Source organism: Aphelocoma coerulescens, chromosome 29 (assembly GCF_041296385.1).
Source record: "Aphelocoma coerulescens isolate FSJ_1873_10779 chromosome 29, UR_Acoe_1.0, whole genome shotgun sequence".
Lineage (NCBI taxonomy): Eukaryota > Metazoa > Chordata > Aves > Passeriformes > Corvidae > Aphelocoma > Aphelocoma coerulescens.
In genome coordinates this window covers 3,325,505-3,346,892 of record NC_091042.1, presented here as the reverse complement: position 1 = coordinate 3,346,892, position 21,388 = coordinate 3,325,505, and the positions used below count along the sequence as shown (strand labels likewise).

General features: G+C 65.9%; 2 protein-coding genes across 9 annotated transcripts; both read left to right on the top strand.

Moving 5' to 3' along the window:
• The first annotated feature begins 226 nt into the window (after positions 1–226).
• Positions 227–5,793, top strand: AMHR2 (anti-Mullerian hormone receptor type 2). Of its 4 annotated transcripts, none has more exons than XM_068997742.1 (14): positions 227–323; positions 413–562; positions 986–1,135; positions 1,471–1,551; positions 1,952–2,061; positions 2,324–2,548; positions 2,924–3,038; positions 3,176–3,336; positions 3,671–3,818; positions 3,888–4,024; positions 4,451–4,606; positions 5,112–5,148; positions 5,238–5,575; positions 5,659–5,793. In XM_068997742.1, the coding sequence occupies exons 1-14, from the start codon at positions 311–313 to the stop codon at positions 5,704–5,706; spliced, it is 1,869 nt and encodes a 622-aa protein (XP_068853843.1). In that variant the 5' UTR covers positions 227–310; the 3' UTR covers positions 5,707–5,793. The 4 variants fall into 4 exon arrangements, with proteins under 4 accessions (XP_068853843.1, XP_068853842.1, XP_068853844.1 ...); XM_068997741.1 differs by having other exon boundaries at positions 986–1,174; XM_068997743.1 differs by lacking the exon at positions 1,471–1,551 and having other exon boundaries at positions 986–1,174.
• Positions 5,794–6,553: 760 nt separating this feature from the next.
• Positions 6,554–20,903, top strand: PCBP2 (poly(rC) binding protein 2). Of its 5 annotated transcripts, none has more exons than XM_068997511.1 (16): positions 6,554–6,625; positions 8,736–8,853; positions 9,205–9,228; positions 9,335–9,367; positions 9,656–9,772; positions 11,009–11,140; positions 11,739–11,867; positions 12,274–12,348; positions 13,767–13,853; positions 14,028–14,093; positions 14,936–14,977; positions 15,960–16,032; positions 16,487–16,525; positions 17,418–17,470; positions 18,000–18,169; positions 20,340–20,903. In XM_068997511.1, the coding sequence occupies exons 2-16, from the start codon at positions 8,785–8,787 to the stop codon at positions 20,374–20,376; spliced, it is 1,146 nt and encodes a 381-aa protein (XP_068853612.1). In that variant the 5' UTR covers positions 6,554–6,625; positions 8,736–8,784; the 3' UTR covers positions 20,377–20,903. The 5 variants fall into 5 exon arrangements, with proteins under 5 accessions (XP_068853612.1, XP_068853616.1, XP_068853614.1 ...); XM_068997515.1 differs by lacking the exon at positions 20,340–20,903 and adding an exon at positions 18,941–19,578; XM_068997513.1 differs by lacking the exon at positions 14,028–14,093.
• The last annotated feature ends 485 nt before the right edge of the window (positions 20,904–21,388 follow it).

Genomic DNA, 21,388 nt, shown 5'->3' with positions numbered 1-21,388 from the left:
ACGGGTTTTGGGGAGGTGGCAGGGGGGCAGTCGGTCCCAGAGTGGGGCCCGGGGACACTGAGCTCCGGTCGGGGCTTCGCGGGCCGGTTTTGGGGGGTGCAGTCGGTCCCAGAGTGGCAGCAGCAGGGAGAGGGGACACTGAGCTCCCTTCGGGTGACGCAGGGCAGGGGGCCAGGCCTGGCTGCCCCCCCGGATACCCCGGCTCTCTCCTCCCTGATGCGGGGGCAGCACCTTCCTCCTCCTCCTCCTTCTCTTCTTCCTTGTCCTCCTCTCGCTCGGCTCCGCTCCCACCGGCCCCGCGGAGGCTTCCATGGGGCGCCCAGGTGGGTGCTGGGGGGGCCCAGACGGGGCTTGGGGGGCATTTTGGGGGGGGTTAACAGCCACCCCCTGGTGCGTGTGTGTCCCCCCCCAGGCCCCCACAACCTGACCTGCGTGTCCAACAAGCACCCGAGTGTGCGGGGCGAGCTGGGGGACGCGGGGGGGGCGGCGGCAGGCGCCGTTCGCTGCCCCCCCGGACAGTGCTGCATCGGCATCTGGAACCGCAGCCACGCTCTGGTGCAGGGTGAGACCCCCGGGACCGGGGGGGTTTAGGGAGGGGGAAAGGGGGGCTGCGGTCTGAGCCTACCCCGGGAGGATTTTGGAGGGCCAGAAGGGGATGGGGGAGGATGGAGAGGTTTGGTCCTGCCCCGGGGGGATTTTGGGGCAGGATGGAGAGGTTGGTCCTGCCCTGGGGGGTTTTCGGGGAGGCAAAAGGGGCCTGATCCTGGCCGGGGGGGGTCAGGGAGCGGGGGCTGGTCCTGTCCGGGGGGATTTGGGGAAGTTCTGGTCCCTCCCAGCGGCTGCACTTGACCTTGGCCTTGAGCAGCGGCTGCAGCGGTGCTGGGGAGGAGCAGCTGCGGGGGGGACCCGCACAGGGGGTCCCACCTGTCCCCCTGCCCCCTCCCGGTCACCCGGCACCCCGGGGTGACCGTCCCGCTGTCCCCAGGCTGCTGGGGAGGCGAGGGGGACGCCTGCCCCTCGGCCACCTGCTCCCCCAGCCCCGCGGGGATCCCCGGGGGCTCCGTGCTCCTGTGTCTGTGCCACGGCCACCTCTGCAACGGCAACGCCACGGGGACAGCGACGGCGACGGGGACAGGCACGGCCGTGGGGCTGGGGGGGGCCCGCCAGGGCCCAGGTACGGGGGGGCCGGGCGGGCCCGTCTTGGGGGACACTCGGGGATAGGCACACAGAGGGGACCCACGGGGGATGGACCCCCAAGTGGGGACGGTGGGACCCAGAGGGGACTTGAGGGGGGCTGGGGGGGGACCTGGGACTCACTGGGGACCCGTGGGGGACTGGGGGGTCCGTGAGGGGGACCCGGGACTCACGGGGGGCTGGGGAAGCCATGGGATCCCCAAAAGGGTCCCCCATCACCACCCCGGCGACCTGGGGGGCCAGGGGGCCTCGTGTCACCGCAGTCTCTGTCCCCAGTGCCCGGCCGGGCGGGGACCCTGTGGCTGTGGGGTGCCGGCCCCCTCCTCCTCATCCTCCTCACCTGTCTGGGCATCCTCGGTAGGGACAGGGACACGGCGGGGACGGGGGGACCGGCGGGCACAGCCACTCCCAACCCGCTGTCCACTGGGTGTCCCCAAATGCCACATTCCTGGTGTTCCCAGAGTGCGGGTCTCCCGGAATGGAGGGGGGGAGTCCCCAGGTATTGTGTCACTCTGTCCCTGGGGCGGGGGGTCCCTGGTGTCCTAGTGACCCTCGCCTGGGGTGTCCCGCGTGAGGTGTCCCGGGTGGGGTGTCCCCAGTGTCCCGGGGATCCCGGGCTGCCACATTCCCCATGTCCCCTGCGTGGTGGGGGGGGGCTGGTGGTCCCTGGTGTCCCCAGGTCCCGTGTCCCTGATTTGGGGGGGGCTTCCTGCGGGGGGGTCCCTGGATGGGGGTGTCCCCCGTGTCTCCCATCCAGGACTGCGACGGACAAGGGCCCACACGGGGCAGCCACCGCGGGGGGGCCGGAGAATCGGGGTCCCCCCGGAGCCCCCCAGCCCGGACCTGCCTGCGCTGCGCTTCCTGCAGGTGCGGGGCCCCCGCGGGACAAGGGGCACCCAAGGGGGGTACACCCACGGGGGGCACCCAAGTGGGAGGGCAGATAAGGAGGTGATGCTGGGGGGGGAGATGAGGGGACACCCACGACAGAGTGGGCATCAGTCCAGGGGTGGCACAGCAGCGCTACCCGGGGACACCGCAAAGGTGCCCGGCCATGGGGGCTCCTGTGCGCGGGGGTGCCGGGAGCTGGGGACACCCGGGGCCAGCTGTGTCCCGTTGTCCCCGCGGGCAGGTGCTGCAGTCGGGGCGGTTCTCGGCGGTGTGGCGGGGGACGCTGCGCCAGCGGCCCGTGGCCATCAAGGCTTTCGCGGCCGAGGCTGGCCGGCGGTTCGCGGCCGAACGCGCCGTGCACGCGCTGCCGCTGATGGAGCACGAGAACGTGGCCAGGCTGCTGGACACCAGGGCAGCCGGACCCCGCGCCCGAGGGGGGCTCCTGGTCCTGCAGCTCTACCCGGCCGTGGGTCACCTCGGGGGGCTCAGGGGGGTCGGGGGGTAACGGGGGTTTGGGGGGTAACAGGGGCTGGGGGGACTTGGGGGGCTCGGGGGGTACAGGGGAGCATGAAGGCTCTGGGGGCTCGAGGGGTGCGAGGGGCTGGGGGGGCTTAGGGGATTGTGGGGCTTAGGGTGTGCAGGAGGCAAGGGGGGAAATGGGGGGCTTGGGGGCTCGGGAGGCTCCAGGGGCTCAGGGGGTACTGGGGGTTAAGGGGGCTCGGGAGGTGCGTGGGACACTCGGGGAGCACAGGGGTGGGGACGGGGAGCTGGGGGCGGAGATGTGTGGGAGATACTGGCTGGGCACCCCACATCCCCACCCGTGTCCCTCGCGTGTCCCCAGGGCTCCCTGCGCCACTTCCTGGGGCAGCACGTGGGGACCTGGGCGGGCAGCGTGCGCCTGGCGCTGTCGCTGGCCCGCGGCCTGGCCTTCCTGCACCAGGAGCTGTGGCGTGACGGTGAGGGTGGCACCCCCGGAGTGCCCCCTGCCCTGTTCCCCCCCTCCCTGAACTCTGCCTGGGGTCCCCTTTGCCCTGTCCCCTACCCTGGGCTCCCCTGCCCTGCCCTGTCCCCCCCTGACTCCCGGTGCCCCCAGGGCTGTACAAGCCCAGCGTGGTGCACCGGGACCTGAGCAGCCAGAACGTGCTGGTGCGGGAGGACGGCACCTGCGCCATCGGCGACTTCGGGCTGGCGCTGGCGCTGCCACCGCGCGCCCAGGACAGCACCAGCGCCCGGCACGCTGTGACCATCCGGAAGGTGACGGGGTGGGGTGGGATGGAGATAGGATTGGGATAGAGAGAGGATGGAACGAGGTGGGATGGGGATGGGGGAGTGGAGAGGATGGAATGGGATGGGGATAGGATGGGATTTGGATGGGAATGGGAATGGAGTGAGATGTGACAGGAATGGGAACAGCATGGGGAGGAGAGGTGACAGCCCTGGGATGGGGATGGCACCCCAGATGCCACTGGCAGTGCGGGCTGTGGGTGCCAGCTGAGCCCTCACTCCTGCATGAGCCCATCCCTGGCACAGGGGGCCCTGGTGGCCCTGGTGGCCCTGTCCCCCGAGCTCAGGGCTCCACTGGACGCAGGCGGGCACCCAGCGGTACCTGGCACCCGAGATTCTGGACGAGAGCCTGGACCTGCGGGCCTGGGGCCGGGCCCTGCGCCAGGCCGACGTCTACGCCCTGGCCCTGCTGCTCTGGGAGATCCTGTCCCGCTGCCAGGCCCTGAGCCCCGGTGAGTCCCGGGGGTCCTCCCGCGCTACCCGCGGCGCCCCGGCCCCGCTGACCCCCGGCCGCCCCGCAGGAGCCCCGGTGCCGCCGTTCCGGCTGGCATACGAGGCCGAGCTGGGCTCCAGCCCCACCGGGGCTCAGCTCCGGCGCTTGGCTGCGGACGAGAGGCGACGGCCGCTCATCCCCCCGGCCTGGCACTGCGTGCCCCAGGTCAGACCCCCGGGGACCCCTGACCGGGGGTGGCCGGGCGTGACCCGCGGGGGTCCCCGGGGGGTGCAGGGGGTGCGAGGGGGGATCCCTGCCTGGGTGCCCCGGGGTGTTTGGGGTGCCCACGGTGTTGCCTCCCAGCTGCCCAAAGATGCTGACCCCTGCCCGGGGGTTGTCCCTGTTTCTGGGGTGTTACCCCCGGGGGTCCCCAGAGGGTCTCAGGGGGTGCCGGGTGACTCAGGGGGCCCGAGGGGAGGTCCCTGCCTGGGTGCCCAGGGGTGTTTGGGGGGGTCGCTGCCCAGGGGTCCCCTCGCAGCTGCCCAGCGATGATGCTGAGGGGACCGGGAGGTGTCCCCGTTCAGGGGTGTCCCCGGGTGTTTCCCCCGCCCGGGGGTTCCCGCTGAGCCCGGGGGGGGGGGGGTCTCACAGCCCGGGGGGGCTCTGCCGGAGCTGCTGGAGGATTGCTGGGACCCGGACCCCGAGGCGCGGCTCTCGGCCGAGCGGGCGCTGCAGCGGCTCCAGCGCTTGGCCGCGGGGCCCGCACCGACCCCGGGGGACCCTGGCCCGGGGGCCCCCCCCCGCCAGGTGCGTGCGGGGAAACTGAGGCACGGGGCAGGCAGGGGAACACCGGGAACCGGGCGGGGGAGGGGCCCCGATCAGGCCCCTCCCCTGGGGTGGGGCCCCGGCGCCGCTTCCTGCCGGGAGGGGCCGCGGCCGGAGCGAAGGTGGGAGCGGAGCCCCAGGACCCCCCTGACCGCAGAACCCCCCCTGCACACCCCCAGAGCTCCCCTGCAATCCCCGCGCACCCCCTGTGCACCCCCAAATCTCCCCTGGGCGCCAAACTCAGCCTGCAGCCTCTTCTGCACACCAAGCCCCCCCTTGTGCACCCCAAATCCTCTTCACCCCCAAACTCTCCGACTTCCCCATAGCCCCCCCCGTACCCTCCCTATTGCTCTGTTCCCTCGATCCAGTCCCGGGGGGGACCCCCCGAAGCTTCCGTGACTCAGTTTCCTCTGGGTGCAGCGGGGGGATCCCCACGGCAGTGGGGGGGTTTGGGGGGGTCCCCGCTCACCCCCTGTGCCCCCTCCAGGTCCTGGAGTCTCCCACCATGTGGAATCCTGGTGCAGGTACAGGGGGACACCCCAGACTGGGGGGGCTGCCTTGACACCCCCGGGGTCAGCCCCCCCCCCTCAATCTCCTCTTTTCTCCCCCTCAGGACAGCCGCCCCCCCCCAACCCCGCGTACCCCCCGAACCCGAACCCCACGTACCCCCCCCAGGTCCCACCGCCCAACCCCGTGTACCCCCCCCCCGCGGCACCCCCCAGCCCGCTGGTGGGGCCCGGACAGCCCCCGTACCCCGCTGGCGCTCCCCCGTACCCCCCGGGGCCGCCTCTGGCCCCCTCGGTCCCCCCCTTGGGCCCCCCCCTGCCGCAGCCCCCCCACCCGGGGGTGCTCCCCCACCCGGGGGTGCTCCCCTCGTTCCCCCCCGGGCTGGACAAGAAGGCGGCGAAGAAGATGAAGAAGAGGATGAAGAAGGCTCAGAAGAGGCACAAGGTGGGGGGGATGCGGGGGGGGGGGCACAGCGGGTGACCCCCAGCCCCCCCTCGGGGGCTCATGGCTCTGCTGTCCCCCCCCAGCGCTCTTCGTCGTCCTCGTCCTCGTCCTCCTCCAGCAGCTCCGACTGAGGCTCCTGGGACCTCCCAGACCCCCCAGAATCACCTGGGACCCCCGAGGACCTCCTGGAACCCCTGGGACCCCCAGGAGCACTCGGGACCCCCCAGGACAACCAGGACCCACCTGGGAGCAGCCAGGCTCCCATCCTGTCCCCATGTCCCCCCACCCCGTGGTCCCGGGGGGGTCCCAAGGGTGCTCCTGCTGTCCCCCAATAAAGCCCTGGGACACCCCAATGTGTGTCAGCGCCTCCTTCGCGCCTATGGGGGGCTGGGGTTAGGGGGGACACAACCCCCCAAAGCTCCTTGAGAGAGGGGCCTGCTCCCCGTGCCCCTATTGCCCCCAGTGCCCCATGGCTCCCCATACACAATTCTACCACACCATTAATCACTCCCCAGTTCCCCCTCAGGGCCCCCCATTCCCCTCCATTGCCCCCGTTAGCCCCTGCTGTGCTCCCCATTACACACCATTGCCCCCATTCGCCCATTTACCCCCCAATTTCCCCCAGAGCTCCCTCAGTGTCCCCCCTTACTCCTCATTACACCTCATTACACCCCAATGCCCCCCATTCCTCTCAGTCCCCCCCCCAGTTCCCCCCACTCTCGCCCCTCGCCCCCATCCCGCCCCCATTCCCCTCTCGGACCTCCGCGCCGCCCGGGGGCGCAGTGCAGGGCGGCGGCCGCTCTGTCCCGCCCCGCGCGCGCGGTGCGTTTCCGGGTCGGGGCGGGTGTAAATCGGGCCGCGCCCGCCGCCCCCTCCCAGACCCGCGGCCGCCGCAGCCGGAGCAGCCGCGCCCGCGCCGCCGCCGCCGCCATCCCGCGCGCCCGCCCGCCGCGCTCCCTCCCCGCCTCCCCCCCCCCTCCCTCCCGCCCTCCCTCCTCCCGCTCCGCCCGGAGCGCCCTTCGCCCAACGCCGTTACCGGCGCCGACACAGGTAGGCCCGACCCCCCGCCCCCCCCCCCCATCGCCCCCCCACCGCCGCCCCCCGGTCCTCCTCGCGGGCCCCCCCGCGGCCCCCCCCCGGCCGCCATCCGGGTCCGACCCCCCCCGGGCCGGGCCCTCGCGCGGCCCCCCCCGCCGCCCCCCCGCCGGCCGCGCCCTCACGGCGCCCGCGGCCTGCGCGGCCTGTGCGGCCTGTGCGGCCCGCGCGCCCCGCGCCGCCGGCCGGGGGGGAGAAACGGGCTTGGTGCGACCGGGGGCCGCCGCTGCCCCCTCCCGCCGCCCCCCCCCGCTCCTTCCCCCCCCCGGAACCGGCCCGGGGGGGTTCGGGGCGCCGCGTGCGTCACATGGCGCCGCCGCCCCCCGCCCGGGCCGGGTGCGGGGGGGCCCCGAGGGGCGTGGGGAGATTTTTTTTTTTTCTTTCTTTCTACTCCGTTTTCTTGGAGTTTATTTTTTTTTTTTTTGTCGTTGTTTTAGTTTTTTTTTTTATTTGAGGAGTTTTTCTTTTCCCGCCCGGGCCCGGATTTTCCGCCATCCCGCGCTGTTGTTTTCCCCCCGCCGAAGCGGGAAGGGGGGGCACGGACGGGCCCGCGCGGAGCCCCCGCCCCCCCGGGCGATCCGGGAACCCACCCGGGGCTGCCCGGAGGGGAGCCGCGATTCCCGCCCGGGGGTATCGTCCCCCCCGGTCCAGGGGGGGCTCGGAGCACCGGGGCCGGTGCCGCCCGGTCTGGGATCCAGAGGCCCCTTCCTCCCCGCGGCCCCCCCCCGCTCTCCCAGTACTCGGCCGGTTCCCCTCCTCGCCGGGCTCCGGGTCCTGTTCGGAGCCGCCGGCCGGGGATCCCCCTCACCCGCTTTGTGATCGGGCCCCATCCGGGGGGCTCCATCGCGGCTCCGGGGGTCGCTCCGTGACAGCCGCTCCACTCCCGCGGCCCCGGCCTGGTTCCCCCCCCACCGCGCGGGGCTGAGGTGGCTCTGGAGCCGCGTCCCCGCCTTAGGGACGGGCTCGATCCGGAGCCACGTCCCAACCCCAGTAGCCGCGTCCCCGGCTTTAGGCGGGGGGGATCCGGCGCAGGGCCGAGCGGCAGCTGGGGGAAGTTTCCCTTCGAAGAGCGTCGCCGGGAGCCCGGCCCGGGCCCGCGTCACCCCCGGCGGAGCCGCTTGGCCCCTTTTGTCCCCGGGACGGGCCCAGGCGCGGCCGGGCGGGCTCGGGGCCGGCTCTGCCCTCGTCCCGCTGCCGGGGCTCCGATCCCGAGCTCTGCTCCCCGAACCGGGTTGGATGCGGGGCAGATGTCGGCCTGAGCTCATGGAGGCCGCGGCAAAACCCTCCGGTGCCAGCGAGGCAGCGCGGCCTCGGCCCTGCCCCGCCGCGGTTAAACTTTGATGGGGCAGAAGCGCTGGCCGAAATGGGAGTTTTATTTACTGGATTCGCATGAAACGCTCGGCTGGGGCCGGCCGGGCTGTTTTGCAACCGCTGCCGACTCAGGTGGTTTGAAACCTGATCGTGCGCTCATGTGGCCTTATCTGGGTCTGAGGGAATCGCCTCGGAACCTGCTCTGGGAGGCCCCGCGCGGGCACAGGGAAGCGGGTGGGGTTTATTTTCTCCCTAATCCTGGCTTCCCAGCGGGTCAAAGCCCTGGGATTGGGGCGCCCGCTCGCATCGGGCAGCTTTGAGAAGACTTGGGCTGGGGAAAGTGTGGGGCTCGCAGGGAGAGGCAGGGTCCCTGGACCTGTAGGGACCACAATTAGTCCTCAGTGCCCCCTCGGGATCCCTGGTTGTGTCTAGGGACCGTTTGTGTCCCCAGTGCTATCTGGGGGTCACCCTATAGTTCTCAGTTATCCCTCAGGGAAGCCCATGCAAGAATTGGGGCTGGGAGGAGGCAGGGGCTGAGCAGGACCCTCATGGCCCCAAGAGTTGCGGGATCCAGGTGGGATCAGGCCAGCGCAGCCCTGGAAATTCATAGGAGGAGTAGCCAAACCACCGTGGATCAGCCCAGTGCTTCCGGGGGCGATTTGAGGGGAGAAGCAGCGCAGGGAGGCTGGAATCCTGCCTGGATGGGCTGGGGGGTGGCAGAGCCCCTCACTCACCCAGCCCCTCTCGCCCCCAGTCGAGGCCTGAGCGCTGCCGCAGCCTGAGCCGACCCCACGCTGCCCACCATGGACACCGGAGTCATCGAAGGGGGTCTCAATGTCACACTCACCATCCGGCTACTCATGCACGGAAAGGTTCGTGTCCCCAGTCCTCTGTGCTGACCCCCGGCCTGGCACAGGGTGGGCTGGGTGCTTCCCTGGCTGTGGGATCCCCTGGCGCTGCTGTGGGGTCAGAAATGTGCTGCTGGCGCCCAGACAGATCCTGGGGTGCAGCTAGCGAAGAAAATGATTATGGGGTGGGGGGAAGGACCTGATAGGAGCTCAGGGGGGAGCAAGACCATCACAACTGGGGTAAACCCCAGTTATCTGAGGGGCAGATCTCAAGCACTCAAAAGCTTGTTTTGACTGTGAAAAGAGCCGAGTGTAGGCTTGGGGCTCCAGGAGTTTTTAAAACGCTGACTAATGGTGCTTTTGTTTCCATCCCAGGAGGTGGGAAGCATCATTGGGAAGGTAAGTGAGGAGCAAACTCCCCTACCCCTGCCTTCCCCTTCTCCCCTCATCCCCCTCCCTCCTGCAGCCGTGCTGATGCCTCTTTCCCTTCTCTCCTCCCTCACAGAAAGGGGAGTCCGTGAAGAAGATGCGTGAGGAGGTGAGTCCTGGGGGGCTGCAGGAGGAGGGGGAGGCTCCGCGGGGCCTTGCGAGGGCTCCGCAGGCAGCGCGGCGGCGGCGGCCGGAGCGGCGGCGCGGGGAATGCCGGGAGGTGTGGGCAGGCGCGGCAGGAAGCCGAGGAGGAGAAGATGGCTGCCCGAGCCGAGGGAGGGGAGGAGGAGGAGGAGGAGGGAGGGCTCTGTCCCCGGCGGCGGCAGCGGGGGATCCGGAGAAATCCCGAGGAACTCCGGGCAGCCAGAGCACTGAGGTGGCGTTTGCCTCCCTGCAGAGCGGAGCTCGCATCAACATCTCGGAAGGGAACTGCCCCGAGCGGATCATCACCCTCGCGGGACCCACCAACGCCATCTTCAAAGCCTTTGCGATGATCATTGACAAACTGGAAGAGGTGTGTCCGCGGCCCCCTGCAGTCACTGCCTCTGTTTATCCCTTCTCTCTGGATGAGCTGACCCTGGGATGAGCCCCGGGGGGCCCAGGGCTGTCGTTCCGCACGGGCAGCCAGCATTTCCCTGCCTGGCCCCCGATCTTTGCCCGGCACCTGCGCTGGGGCAAGGTCCAGGCAGCTCTGGAGCCAGAACCCCGCAGGGACCTCCCGCCCACAGCGTGGGACAGAACAGGGCTTGGAATCCCCCTGGCTCTGCTCGTGCTGGTGCCACTTCCCACAGCACAGCCCAGGGCTCAGCTCTGTCCCAGCCCTGCCAAGGAGGAGCTGGGGGTGCAGCCGTGTGGGGATGGAGGGGCTGCATCGTGTCCCTGGCCCTGTTAAATCGGGGACTTCCAGGGGGGATTTTGCTGCTGGATAACGTGTATCCTGCAGGTGTTAGAGCCTCCTCAGGGCTGTGATGTCGATGGTTCCATCCTGCTCCACTTTAGAGAGAGCAGGAATTGGGAGTGCTCCTCACCTGGTGTGGGACAGAGCTCTGTGGCCCCCACCTCACCTGTGGGGGTACAAATCCTGTTGCCCTTTGGATTTGGGACACTACCATGGGAGAAATAATCCTGTGCTGGCAGCTCTGTCCCCAAACCCCCCTGCTCTCACCACAGCCTTAAAGGCTGGAGAGCTTGGAGCTGTTAGTGCCATGTGCTGGGAGCCAGAGTCCTCCAAGGGCTGCATGGCTCTGCAGCACTCTGGGCACCGGCCTTGGAGCTGAAGCTTTGCTTTTAGTAGGTCAGTTGAGCCCTGGCCTTGTGCCTCCCCTCCCCCTGCCAGCACATGACCGCTGTAATCGGCGCCGGGATTGTTTTTCCCAGAGCTGCTGCCTTGATCCCTGGTGCAGTGGGAGGCTCCGTGCTGACCCTGGAGTTGCGGAGTCCCCAGGCCCCCCCAGTCCCTTGTCCCCCTCCAGCACTGGTTCCTGCTTGGCTGAGGTGGGACCCAGCCTGGGGCAGTGCTTACACCCATTTCCAGTGGGGCAGAGAGTTTGGCTGCTGCTTCCCCAAAATACGGCTCTTGTTTTTTCTGGGCTGCTGAGGAAGTCCTGGGAAACGGGACTGGGAAAGCCCCGAGGTCACCTTGGCCTGGGCCACTGGTGCCAGCGTCACCTCCCTGTCCCTGTGCCGGGCACGTCCCCAGCGTGTGCCGTCCCAGCAGGGCCAAGCCCTCAACACCTCCTCTTCCTCGCAGGACATCAGCAGCTCCATGACCAACAGCACAGCTGCCAGCCGGCCTCCGGTCACCCTCCGGCTTGTGGTCCCCGCCAGCCAGTGCGGGTCCCTCATTGGCAAAGGAGGCTGCAAGATCAAGGAGATCCGAGAGGTGCGTGGTGCCCAGCCTGGGGGGGCCCACGGTGGGGTTCAAGTGTCCCCAAGGGCAAATCCCTGCGCTGTCCCTGCCCCAGGGATGTGACATCACTGGGATTTTTTTGGAGCTCCCTGTATTTTTAGTGCTTGGCAGGCTGAGACTCAGGGCAGACCCTTCTCTGCCTGGTGCTGTCCCTCACAGCTGGATGCCTGGGTTCTTGCTCCCCCCTTCCCATGGCTCCTGACTGCCTCCTCACCGGCCTTTTCCAAGATTTTGGAGAGGGAGATGCGCTGGCAGCGCTGCCCTTGGCCGTGTCATTTAGCACTGGGTGCTGTTGGATTAACTCTGCCCGGCTCTGGTGGCATGGGGACTGGCTTGGCTTGGGTTACAGGAACAGGCTAAGTCCAGGTCCCCCTCTGCTGCCTCAGGCTCCTGGTGACCGAATTGTATCCAGCTGGGATTAAAGGACTTTATTTTGGGGGAAAGGAGGAGTGGGGGGGGGGGGGGGGGGGGGGCGCAGTTTTGGCTATGTATAACCATGTGCAACGTTCGTCGCTGAGGTCTCAGCCCTGCCCGGGGTCTGATGGGCTATTTTTAACCCTCGGCTTGGCAGAGCACGGGGGCACAGGTCCAGGTGGCAGGGGACATGCTGCCCAACTCGACTGAGCGAGCCATCACCATCGCTGGGATCCCACAGTCCATCATCGAGTGCGTCAAACAGATCTGCGTCGTCATGCTTGAGGTAGGGCCCCTCCTCGGGCCCGTGCCCTGGGGAGGCTGGTGCTGCAGGGGATCCCGCTGCCCTTGGAGGGGTGGAAATGCTGAGGGGGGAGAAAAAACCACAGCTGCTGGTGGACAAAGGGATAGCTGGGGATTACAGCCTCATCCAGGTGAGGCTTGGAGCTGCTTAAAACCAGGGTCGAGCGGGGCCTTGAGAGCTGCTCACGGTGTCACCCATGGCCCTGCTGTGCTCCTGGGTGTCCTCCCTCGGCCCTGTGCCTGAGATGGGGAAGAAATAGCACTGCCCTGGGTCCCCCAAAGGGCTAGCTGGACATGCAGAGCAGAGCCCTGGGGGTGTGGGGTGCAGGGAGGGGGCCTGGTGCTAGCGGCGCTCAGTGTCTGACCTGCTCTCTCTGCCTATCACCCAGTCTCCCCCGAAGGGTGTCACCATCCCGTACCGACCCAAGCCATCCAGCTCTCCCGTCATCTTTGCAGGCGGCCAGGTAAGGCCTCTCCTCTGCTCCTGGGGTGCGGGGTGGGGATGGGTGGGGGGTGTCGTACCAAGCTGCCAGTGCGCCCCGGCCGCTCCACGTGCCCGTCACCCATGCTGGGCCCTCGGCCCCGAGCAGCTCTGCTGGGCCTTGCCCTCCCTGAGCTAGCTCCAGCCATCCCTGCTGAGGGACGGCAGCAGGGGAAAGGGCCAATTTGGGAGGAGAGGGTACTGGAAAACACTTCTGGAATTAACCAGCCAAAAAACGTTTGCCAGCGTGGTGGCGGCAGTAGGGCTTTGAATCGGGCTGAGCTGCCAAACCCGGGCTCTGCCCCTCTGCCTCAGGCTGGCTCCAAGGACTCGCTGTGACCTCCTGTGGGTGACTGGCCCGGAGGCTGGGGGTTCTCTGTTCTCTGCCACTGGTTCTCGGGGTGCAAAGGCTCAGCCTGTGCCGTGGGTAGGGTTGGGGTGCGCAAAGGCTTCGTCTCGCACGAGGGGAGGGTGTCAGATAGGAGTAGTGTCAGGTGACCAGGCATTACTCCCTCTTGCGCTGAGCTGGGGAGTGGCCCGAGCCCTGGCCTGAGCCCCCTTACAGGGGACAGGTCTCCCTTGGGACTGTGTCCGCTGTAACGCCCAGAGCCCCCGGGCTGGCGGGGCCCAGGTGCGGGTCAGCTGCTCCCACCCTGTGGCCCCCGGGGCTGCCCCAACGCTCGGAGAAACCACGGCGACAACGCATCCGCTGCCTTCCTGCTGCCAGGGAGCCCCTCGGGGTGGGCAGGGCCTGGCTTTGTCAGTGGGGGCCTCGGTAGGCAGGGAAAGGGGGTCAGGGAAGGGGTGTAGCTGCCACCGGCCTCCCCGAGAGCCAGGTCTGACTCTGCTCTCCCCCCCTCCCAACCCTGCCACGCTTGTTTTGGGGACGGACCTGCCGCCATCCCCTTCCTCCCCACCCCTGCCCCTCTCCTTGCCTCTTCCTCCCCACCTGAACCCGGTCAGCCCCCCCTCCTGCCTCTCCGACAGCTTCTCCCGCCGCTCTGCACCCCGGGGGAAGCGCCCGGCCTGGCCGGCGTGGAGCCCCCGCGCCCCTGGCCAGCAGTGGGGCCGCAGTGTGCGGACCCCCGAGGCGGGAGCCGGCCGCCTTCCCCGTTAGAGCAGTGAGGAGCAGGCTGCCCACAGCCACGCATCTCTTCCCTCCCCTTGCCCTTCTTCTCCCCCTTCCTTCTTTCCGCCCCTCTCCCTGGCCCAGGCCCGCAGCAGCCGCCCGGGCCCCGCTCCCGGTGGGCCTTGCGCTCTCTGTCTTCGCAGCTCAGAGTCGTGCGTAGAGCAGGGCGAGCCCTCGATCAGCACTGAGCTAATGTGGATGTTGAGTTTGGTGTTAGCGAAAGGTTTCGGATTGACAGCCCTGGAGACTGAAGTCCTCTAATTTATCCACAGGACAGGTACAGCAGCGGCAGTGCGAGCTACCCCCACACCGCCCCATCCATGTGCCTCAACTCTGACTTGGAGGGACCACCTCAGGAGGTGAGAGGGGAGTTCAGTCTCCACGGCCCGTTCAATCCTTGGCCTCTCTGAGACTGCCAACAAGGGTGGCATCCCCGTCCCCGTCCCCCAAAACCGACAACGGTGGCTTTTTGTGCTGTGGACTCCTGTCCACTGGGAACTGGACTCTGAGCCCACCAACCTCTCCTCACGCAGGCCACCCGGCAGCCACTGCATGGCAACGAACTTGGGCCAATTCCAGCCTGGGCTGCAGTTCTTCCGGTGACCTGGAAGTGAGGCTGTGTACCCCCCTCTCCCCTTCCTCTCCCACCCACCCCACCTGCCCGGCCCCCCCAGACCTCCCCAAACCTTAGCCAGCCAGGCCCCAGCCAGTGCCTCGCCCTTTCTGGGTAGCTTCAGGAGGAATCTGAAGTCTGTGGCTGTCCCTTGTAACCTCGGGGACACGGAGTTGTGGCAGGTCAGGCCCTTGCCTCGTTCCCCTCCGAGCACTGGGCCGTGTCGAGCAGTGGTAGCCAGCGCCAGCACTGACCTGTAGCTTGCCCGGCGACGTTGTCCTAGGCGTGCGGAGTGACGAGAGGACTTGGAACGGGGCAAACTTTTTTTTTGGGGGTGGGAGGGGAGGCGGGGGAGCTGCCGGGCCGGGGCAGAGAGGGGCCAGGAGCAGCAGCAGGGCCGGCGGGGGCATTGGATCCTCCCTGCCTGCGCGGGGGCGCAGGGATAGCAGCATTGTCGGACTCACCACACCATAACATCTTCATCAAGATCCCAGCCGTTCTCTTGTTGGTTTTTTTTTTGTTGTTTTTTACTTTTTTTTTCTTTTCTTTTTTTTTTTTTTTTTTGTCTGCCACCTTTTTTTTGGGGGGGGGACGGCACCGATTCTGCCCACCCCCTCCCCGTACCCGCCACGTCAGGCCAATTCGAGTAACCGCCAGCCTAGAAACTGCTTGTGACAGCATTTATCCGTCCCCGCCTCTCCTGCCCCACTTCCCTCGCCCCGGAGAACTCTCCACCTTGGCTCTCTGACTTCCTGGCTAGTTGAAATCTGTCTGTCCCTGGGTGGCTGTCCGATGGTTGTTAATAGGACTGTTTTCCTCCTTTTGTAGGCCTATACCATTCAAGGACAGTATGCCATTCCACAGCCAGATGTAAGTTTTTATTTACAACTTCTTGTCTTGAAATCCACCCTTTTCCTCCCCCACCTTCCAAAATTTTCTCCGTGCTTTCTCCACTCAAGCTGGCTCAGCTTGGGGCTGAATACTCGATCTGATCTGAGCTCCCCAGCACCTCCCCCCCAAAAAAACTCGCCCCCCCTCAGTTGGCCCTCCTGCAGCCAGCTTCAGCCGGCCTCAAATCTCTCCTTGGATCCTCCCCCACCTCCTCTCTGACACTTCCCTCCTCCTTATTATATTTTTTTTCCAAACCCACCTCTCCCTGGCTTGGCATTTCACACCAGCTCTGGCTTTTCCTTTGCCCCCTCCCTCCTCCTCCTCCCTCAATTCGGCACGAGAACCCCCCCCCCCCCAGCCAGCACACGGTGGCTCTGTCACGGTGGCTCTCCCGGGGCAGGGGACAGCTGGCCCAGCGAGCAGGCGCAGGTGGCAGTCGGGGCGGGGGGTTGGACCCGGCCCAGCCCGGCGGGGCCGGTCGGGAGCGGAGGGACCATCCCGGCAGCGGCCGGCGCTGTCGGACACCTCCATCCTCTGGCACCCATCCTCATCCCGTAGGGGCTGATCTCTGCTCCTGGCACCTGTAGGGCAGCGAGGGGAGTCTGACGCACCAGGCTGGGGGGACGGGGGCTCCGAGGAAGCCGGGCTGGCACAGCAGAGCCGAGCCAAGCGCTCCGTGCCCGTTCCCTGCGCTCCCCACGGTGCCACCGGCACCTGCTCCTTCCTCCCGCTCCTCTCTGCTTCTGTTCCTGCGCTCCTCCAGCCCCTGCTGCACCGAGGGGGGTGGGCACAGCCCCCAGCCCAGCGTAGCCGGGCCGGGGCAGCACGGAGGGGCCGGGGCGGGCGGCGGGGCCGTGTCCGTGTGGGCGCGCGCGGCGAGTTCTGGGCCCTGGCCTTGGGAAATGGCTAACGCCAGCCTCTCTCTTTCTCTCTCCCTCTCTCTCCCTTCTCCCTCCTTTAGCTGACCAAGCTGCACCAGTTGGCAATGCAACAGTCACACTTTCCAATGTCTCATGGCAACACTGGATTCAGTGGTATGGAAACTCCTTCTCTCTGTGTGCATTCGCGTGGGGCCGGAGCCCAGCCCGGGCCGCTCCCGGCTCCTGTGTGGGGCTGTGCTCACAAAAACCTAAACCCAAACGCTGTCCCGGGCCCGGCCAGGTAACCACTGCTGTTGTGATGTGTCTGGGGGCCGCAGGGGTAGGGCCTCCATCCATCCACGCTGCTTCCCTCCCTCCCTCATGCCCCCCGTCCTCCGCAGCTCTGCCAGCGCACTGGGAGACCCCCGGCCCGCAGCACCCGCTCTCTCCCCTCTGGCTACTCCAGGCCTAAAGTAGGCAACTGCTGAGTTGTACCAAATTCGCTGTAGATTTGCTAAGATGGCTAAAAAACACAAAGCCACCTAAAAAAAGAAAAAAAAAAAAAAGTTACCCATTTGGGGCTCTAAACTTAAGACAGCCAAACTCATTGTGACTTGTATCTTAACAGGCATTGACTCCAGCTCTCCAGAGGTGAAAGGCTATTGGGGTAATGATCCAAACACACGATCTGTAGTTACTCTGTTGTGTATTGATGCTGCCCGGGGTCTCATTCTCCCTGATAGATGCTGCCTGGATCGGGGGGGGAGAGGGGGTCGAGGGGAGCCCCAGAAGGGCTGGAGGTGCAGCCTGGCTCAGCTGGCCGGGCCCTGGAGCACAGCTGGATAGTGGAGAGCAGCAGGGCTGGGTGGAGGCTCGGCTGTCCCAGCGAGCTGTGGGCCCTGAGCTTTAACCCCCACCCCAAAAAACACACAGAGGGGAGCAACCCCCGGCTGAGGAGGTGCTGGAGCTGTCAGGAGCCGGTGCTGCCCCGGGAGTGGGGGGACAGCACCGGGTGTCACCTGCTGTGTCCCCCTGCACAGCCCTGGCGCAAGGCCTCGAGGCTGCCACCGCTCCCTCTCACAGGGAGTGAGCTGGGAAGGGGGGGGAAAAGTGGAAAAATGTGTTCAAAACGCCCCTGGCACACGAGCTCAGCCCTGTGCGGGGTGTGAGCAGCCTCCCAGCGCCCGCTGGCGTAGCACAGCCCTGCCGGGCTGCAGGGAGGAGGAGGAAGCGGGGTAATGTAGCCTTTGGAAGCCGGAGCGGGAGTGGAGCCGAGTGCCCGGCTGGAGCCCCCCAGTGCAGCCCCCTGCTCCGGGATTGTCCCACCTTGATGGAGAATCCACGAGGGGAGGGGACAAAGAGAGGAGAACTCCTGGGTGAGCAAGGATAGAGGGAAGCTGGGGTGGGGAGCAGCGGGATTCAGAGTAACCTCCCAGCCTGCTGTGCCCTCCCCGCCTGCTCGGAGCCCTCCCAGGCAGCGTGAACCTGGCAGCACTTGGGGTGCTGCACCCCCCGGCTGCCGCTGCCCTCACCTGGGCCCCCTCTCTGTCTCCGAGCAGGTTTGGATGCCTCTGCCCAAACCACCTCCCATGAACTCACCATTCCAAATGATGTGAGTATCCTGTGGGGTTTGGGGGTGGGGGGCGGCTGCTCCTCGGCTCTGAGGGTCCCTGGGGTCTGACCCTCTCACAGGGGCTGTGGGGTGCCTGTCCTTGGCTTTAAGGCTGTGCTGGGCTCGTGGCTGCATCCCAAACCACCTCCTGGGGCCGCTCTGGCTGCCGCCACATCCTTGGTCCCTGTTCCAGTGATCTTGAGGGCAAAAAAAGCCCTTTTTCAGTCCCTTAAACTCCCCTTTTCCAGCTCCTTAATGCCACAGCCCCAGGAGTCCCACAATCATGGAACTATTGAGGCTGGAAAAGGCCTTTAAGGCCACCGAGTCCAACTGTCCCCCTCCCACTGAACTGTCCCCAAGGGCCACATCCACACACCATTTTGGACACCTCCAAGAAGGTGCCTTCCCTCCCCTCCTGCCCTGGGCAGCCTGTGGGGCTGGCACAGCCCTTTCCCCCCCCATATCCCACCCTGAGGGAGGTGCCAGGGCAGGGATGAGGCCGAGTTAACCCCTTTGTGTCTCTTCCCAGCTGATTGGCTGCATCATCGGACGTCAGGGTGCCAAGATCAACGAGATCCGCCAGATGTCCGGGGCTCAGATCAAGATTGCCAACCCCGTGGAAGGCTCTACTGACAGGCAGGTGACCATAACTGGATCTGCAGCGAGCATCAGCCTGGCCCAGTATCTAATTAATGTCAGGTGAGTCCCCGCTGACGACCTCCCAGGGTCCCCTCCCTCCCTGTGCCCTGCATGAGGGGAAGGGGTTTCCTCTCCCTCGTGTGTCCCCCGTCCCCTGTCCCCTCCCCGTGCCTGCTGTCCCAGTGTCCCCGCTGCCATCGCCTCCAGGAACGCTGCAGGGGGACGGATGGGGCTGGAGGGAGCCCAGCCCTGCAGAACCTCCTGAGGGGTGGCAGGAGGAGCTGCCCAGCCCTGTCCCAGTGGGATGCTGCCATCCCAGAGAGCTGCCGGTGCTGCTGGCAGCACCTGACTCTGCCCTGGGGCCGTGGGGGGCCTGGCATGGCTCGGGCTGCCCCGTTGGTATCCCTGTGTCCCCTGTTCCCTGCCTGGAGCGGGGAGTGCATCCCCTGGCTGAGAGGGGCTGTGTCCCTGCTCTGCAGAGCAGCAGCTGCCCATGGTTTTCTCTGGATTTTGGCTCCTTCTGGCACAGGGGGGGACCTTGGGGCCAAGCCGGGCTCCTCCCGGGGGGTGTGGGGGTCCCGTGTGTGGCTGGGCCAGGCCTGGCAGCACCATCCCTTCCCTCCCTCCCTCCCTGCTCCTTCCCTCCCTCCCTCCCTCCTCCTTCTCCCCCAGCTCGGCTCCTGCGCCGTTTTTCGCTGTTTGTCCTGTGCTTTTTTTTCGCATTTTGTGCTGTTCCTTCCCTCCCACCCACACCCGTGTTTTTTTTTTTCCCTTTTTTTCTTTTTTTTTTTTTTTTTTTTGTTGTTGTTTTCCTTTTCTCCTCTGTTACAGTTTAGAAAGCGCTAAACCCTCCTCCCAGGCAGCCTCCGTCACGATCCCTGACCACCTCAGCATCAACCTCTCTCAACCCTCCACCCCTTCTTCTTCTTCCTCCTCCACCACCACCCCCTCGCTCGCCACCGCGGGGGCCTCCGACGCACCCTCCAGCCTCCCCAACCCTCTTCCGACCGCCCCTTGTGTCTCCAGTCTGCTTGGCATGAAACCTGTCCCTCTCCTGGCGCTAAATGTCGTGTCTGCGGCCAAAGGCGCCGCGGCGCCCGCCGTGCCCTGTGTCACTAACAAACTCAAAGCGGAGAAGCAAAGGTTTTCCCCGTACTGAGGCTGCTCCAGGGGGTGGCAGCACCGGGACCCCGTAGAGGAGACTTGGAACAGCAATTTTTTTTCTCTATTTTTTTCCTTTTTTTCTTTATTATTTTTTTGGGTTTTTTTTAAGTTTTCCTTTTTACTCAGCTCATGCTGCCCTGGCAGCAGCAGAGCTTTTCTTGCCGGCCGAGAGACTGTGTCCCTTTGTCCTGTGATGGTCACAACTCCTTCTCTGCCTGCCTGTAGTTGTTGCTTGTTACCTTTTTTTTTTTTTTTTTTTTTTTTTTTTTCCATTTCTCCTCCTTTTCCCATTTTTTTTTTTTGAGTAGTTGGGGCGCAGTTGTGGGGCGGGGTGGGGGGGTGGAGGGAGGGAAGGGACTCTGATTTTTTGGGGGGAGGGGGAACTGCATCCCCGGTGCCCTGGGGGCCTCACCTGTCCTCTCTTAACTGTCTGTACCTGTAATAAAGTTGCCACGGTGAGAATCTGATCTGGTAGATCTGTGCCGCAGCGGGGGCCCGGCCCGGGGGTCCCCCTGCCTGAGGGGGGTCTCTCCCGCCACCCACAGCCCCCAAACCCGCAGTGAGGGACGAGCCCGGAGCCGCCACGGGCATGGCCGGCGGGTCTGGAGGGTGGGCTGCCCTTGGGGGGGTCCCTGCTGGCTCAGGGCCCCTGTGCAGTGTCTGTGTGTCCCCTGCACCCCCTGCCACCCTGGGGGGCCCTGCTGAGGTCCCCCCTTCCCCCGCGCTCCCCTTCCTCTGCTGCCTCCTCCCCGCCCCACCTGGGGGGGTCCCTGGGGTCTCCCCCTCCCCAAACCCTGGGAGCAGAGTCCGCCACGCTCAGCCCAGACCCCCCTGGACCCTTCCAGCGCCGTTTTGGGGCGGGAGGGCACCTCCCTTTCCTGGCTGCTTGTGCAAACCCCCACCCAAACCCCTCCTGAGGGGGGTCCCCTGGGGGGCCGCCCCCCTGCCCGCTCCCCCAGGGGCTGTCGCCTCTCCGAGGCCGTGCCCCCTCCCCGTTGCGGTGCTGGGGTCCCTGTGCCGCCCTTCCCGCCGTGGGGGTCCCTCTGACGCCCTTTTCTCGTTGCAGGCTCTCCTCGGAGACCGGGGGCATGGGCAGCAGTTAGGGGGGCCCCGGACCCCCCCGCCTCGCCATCCATCTGCGGCCCCTTAGCACCGACCCAGGTTTTAAACTAGTTTGTACATTTTCGGTTCCTCCAGCCTCGCGCCACTCACCAGGTTCAGTTTGTTTCAGAAAAAAATTTTTTTTTTTTTGTTTTTTGTTTTTGTTCTGTTTTTCGGGGTTATATTTTTTTTTTTCTCCTCTCGAATTAAAAGCATTTTAATTCCTTCGTTCAGCTCTTAAAACTGCTGAACCCCAAATCTTAGTTTTATAAAGCTTCTCTCTCCTCTCCCCACCCTCCCCAGCACCTTCTCCCCTCCTCTCCCCGTTTTTTCGGCTCATGAAGTTTCTGTTTTTGTCATTAAATGTAAGAGTGGAAGAAAAACGAAAAAAAAGCAAAAAAAAACAACAAAAAAAAAATTTCAGTTTAGTTCTGTAACGTCAGGAAATTTTTCAAAAAAAAACTGAATAAAAAGATGGACTGGAGCTTTTCCTTGTGAATAGAACCTGCAGGATATTTTGGTTAATGGATCTGCCTGTCTCAGTCTTTATTTGAACCCCCCCTGGCTCTTCCTAGTGCTCCCAGTATGACCCAGTTCGGTTCTGGAGAGGGATTAACCCCCTCAGCTGGCGTTTGGGATCCTTCCAGAGGGTGGAGAACCAACCCAGTGCTCCCAGTATGGCCAGTTGGGTCTTGGGGTCCCACTGGAATGGGATAAGCCAGTCCTGGGGAGGGAACTTGGACCCTCCAGATGAATTTTCAGAGGGTCTTTCCCATTTGCCTCCAAACTGGTCTTTAATGGAACCACTGTTGGTTCTGTTCCCTCTCTGCTTTCCCCCCTTTTCCCCCCACAATCCCCCTGGGACATCCGGGGGTGACAGAAGTCCCCCTCCCTGTCCCCTGAGTGATGCACCCCCCTCCCAGTGCCACCAGTAAAGGGGGGGCTCGGCCCCTCAACCCCCCATTATCCCCTGGTCGGAATTAGGGGGTGAGGTCCCTCCTGCCCGCTGGGGTG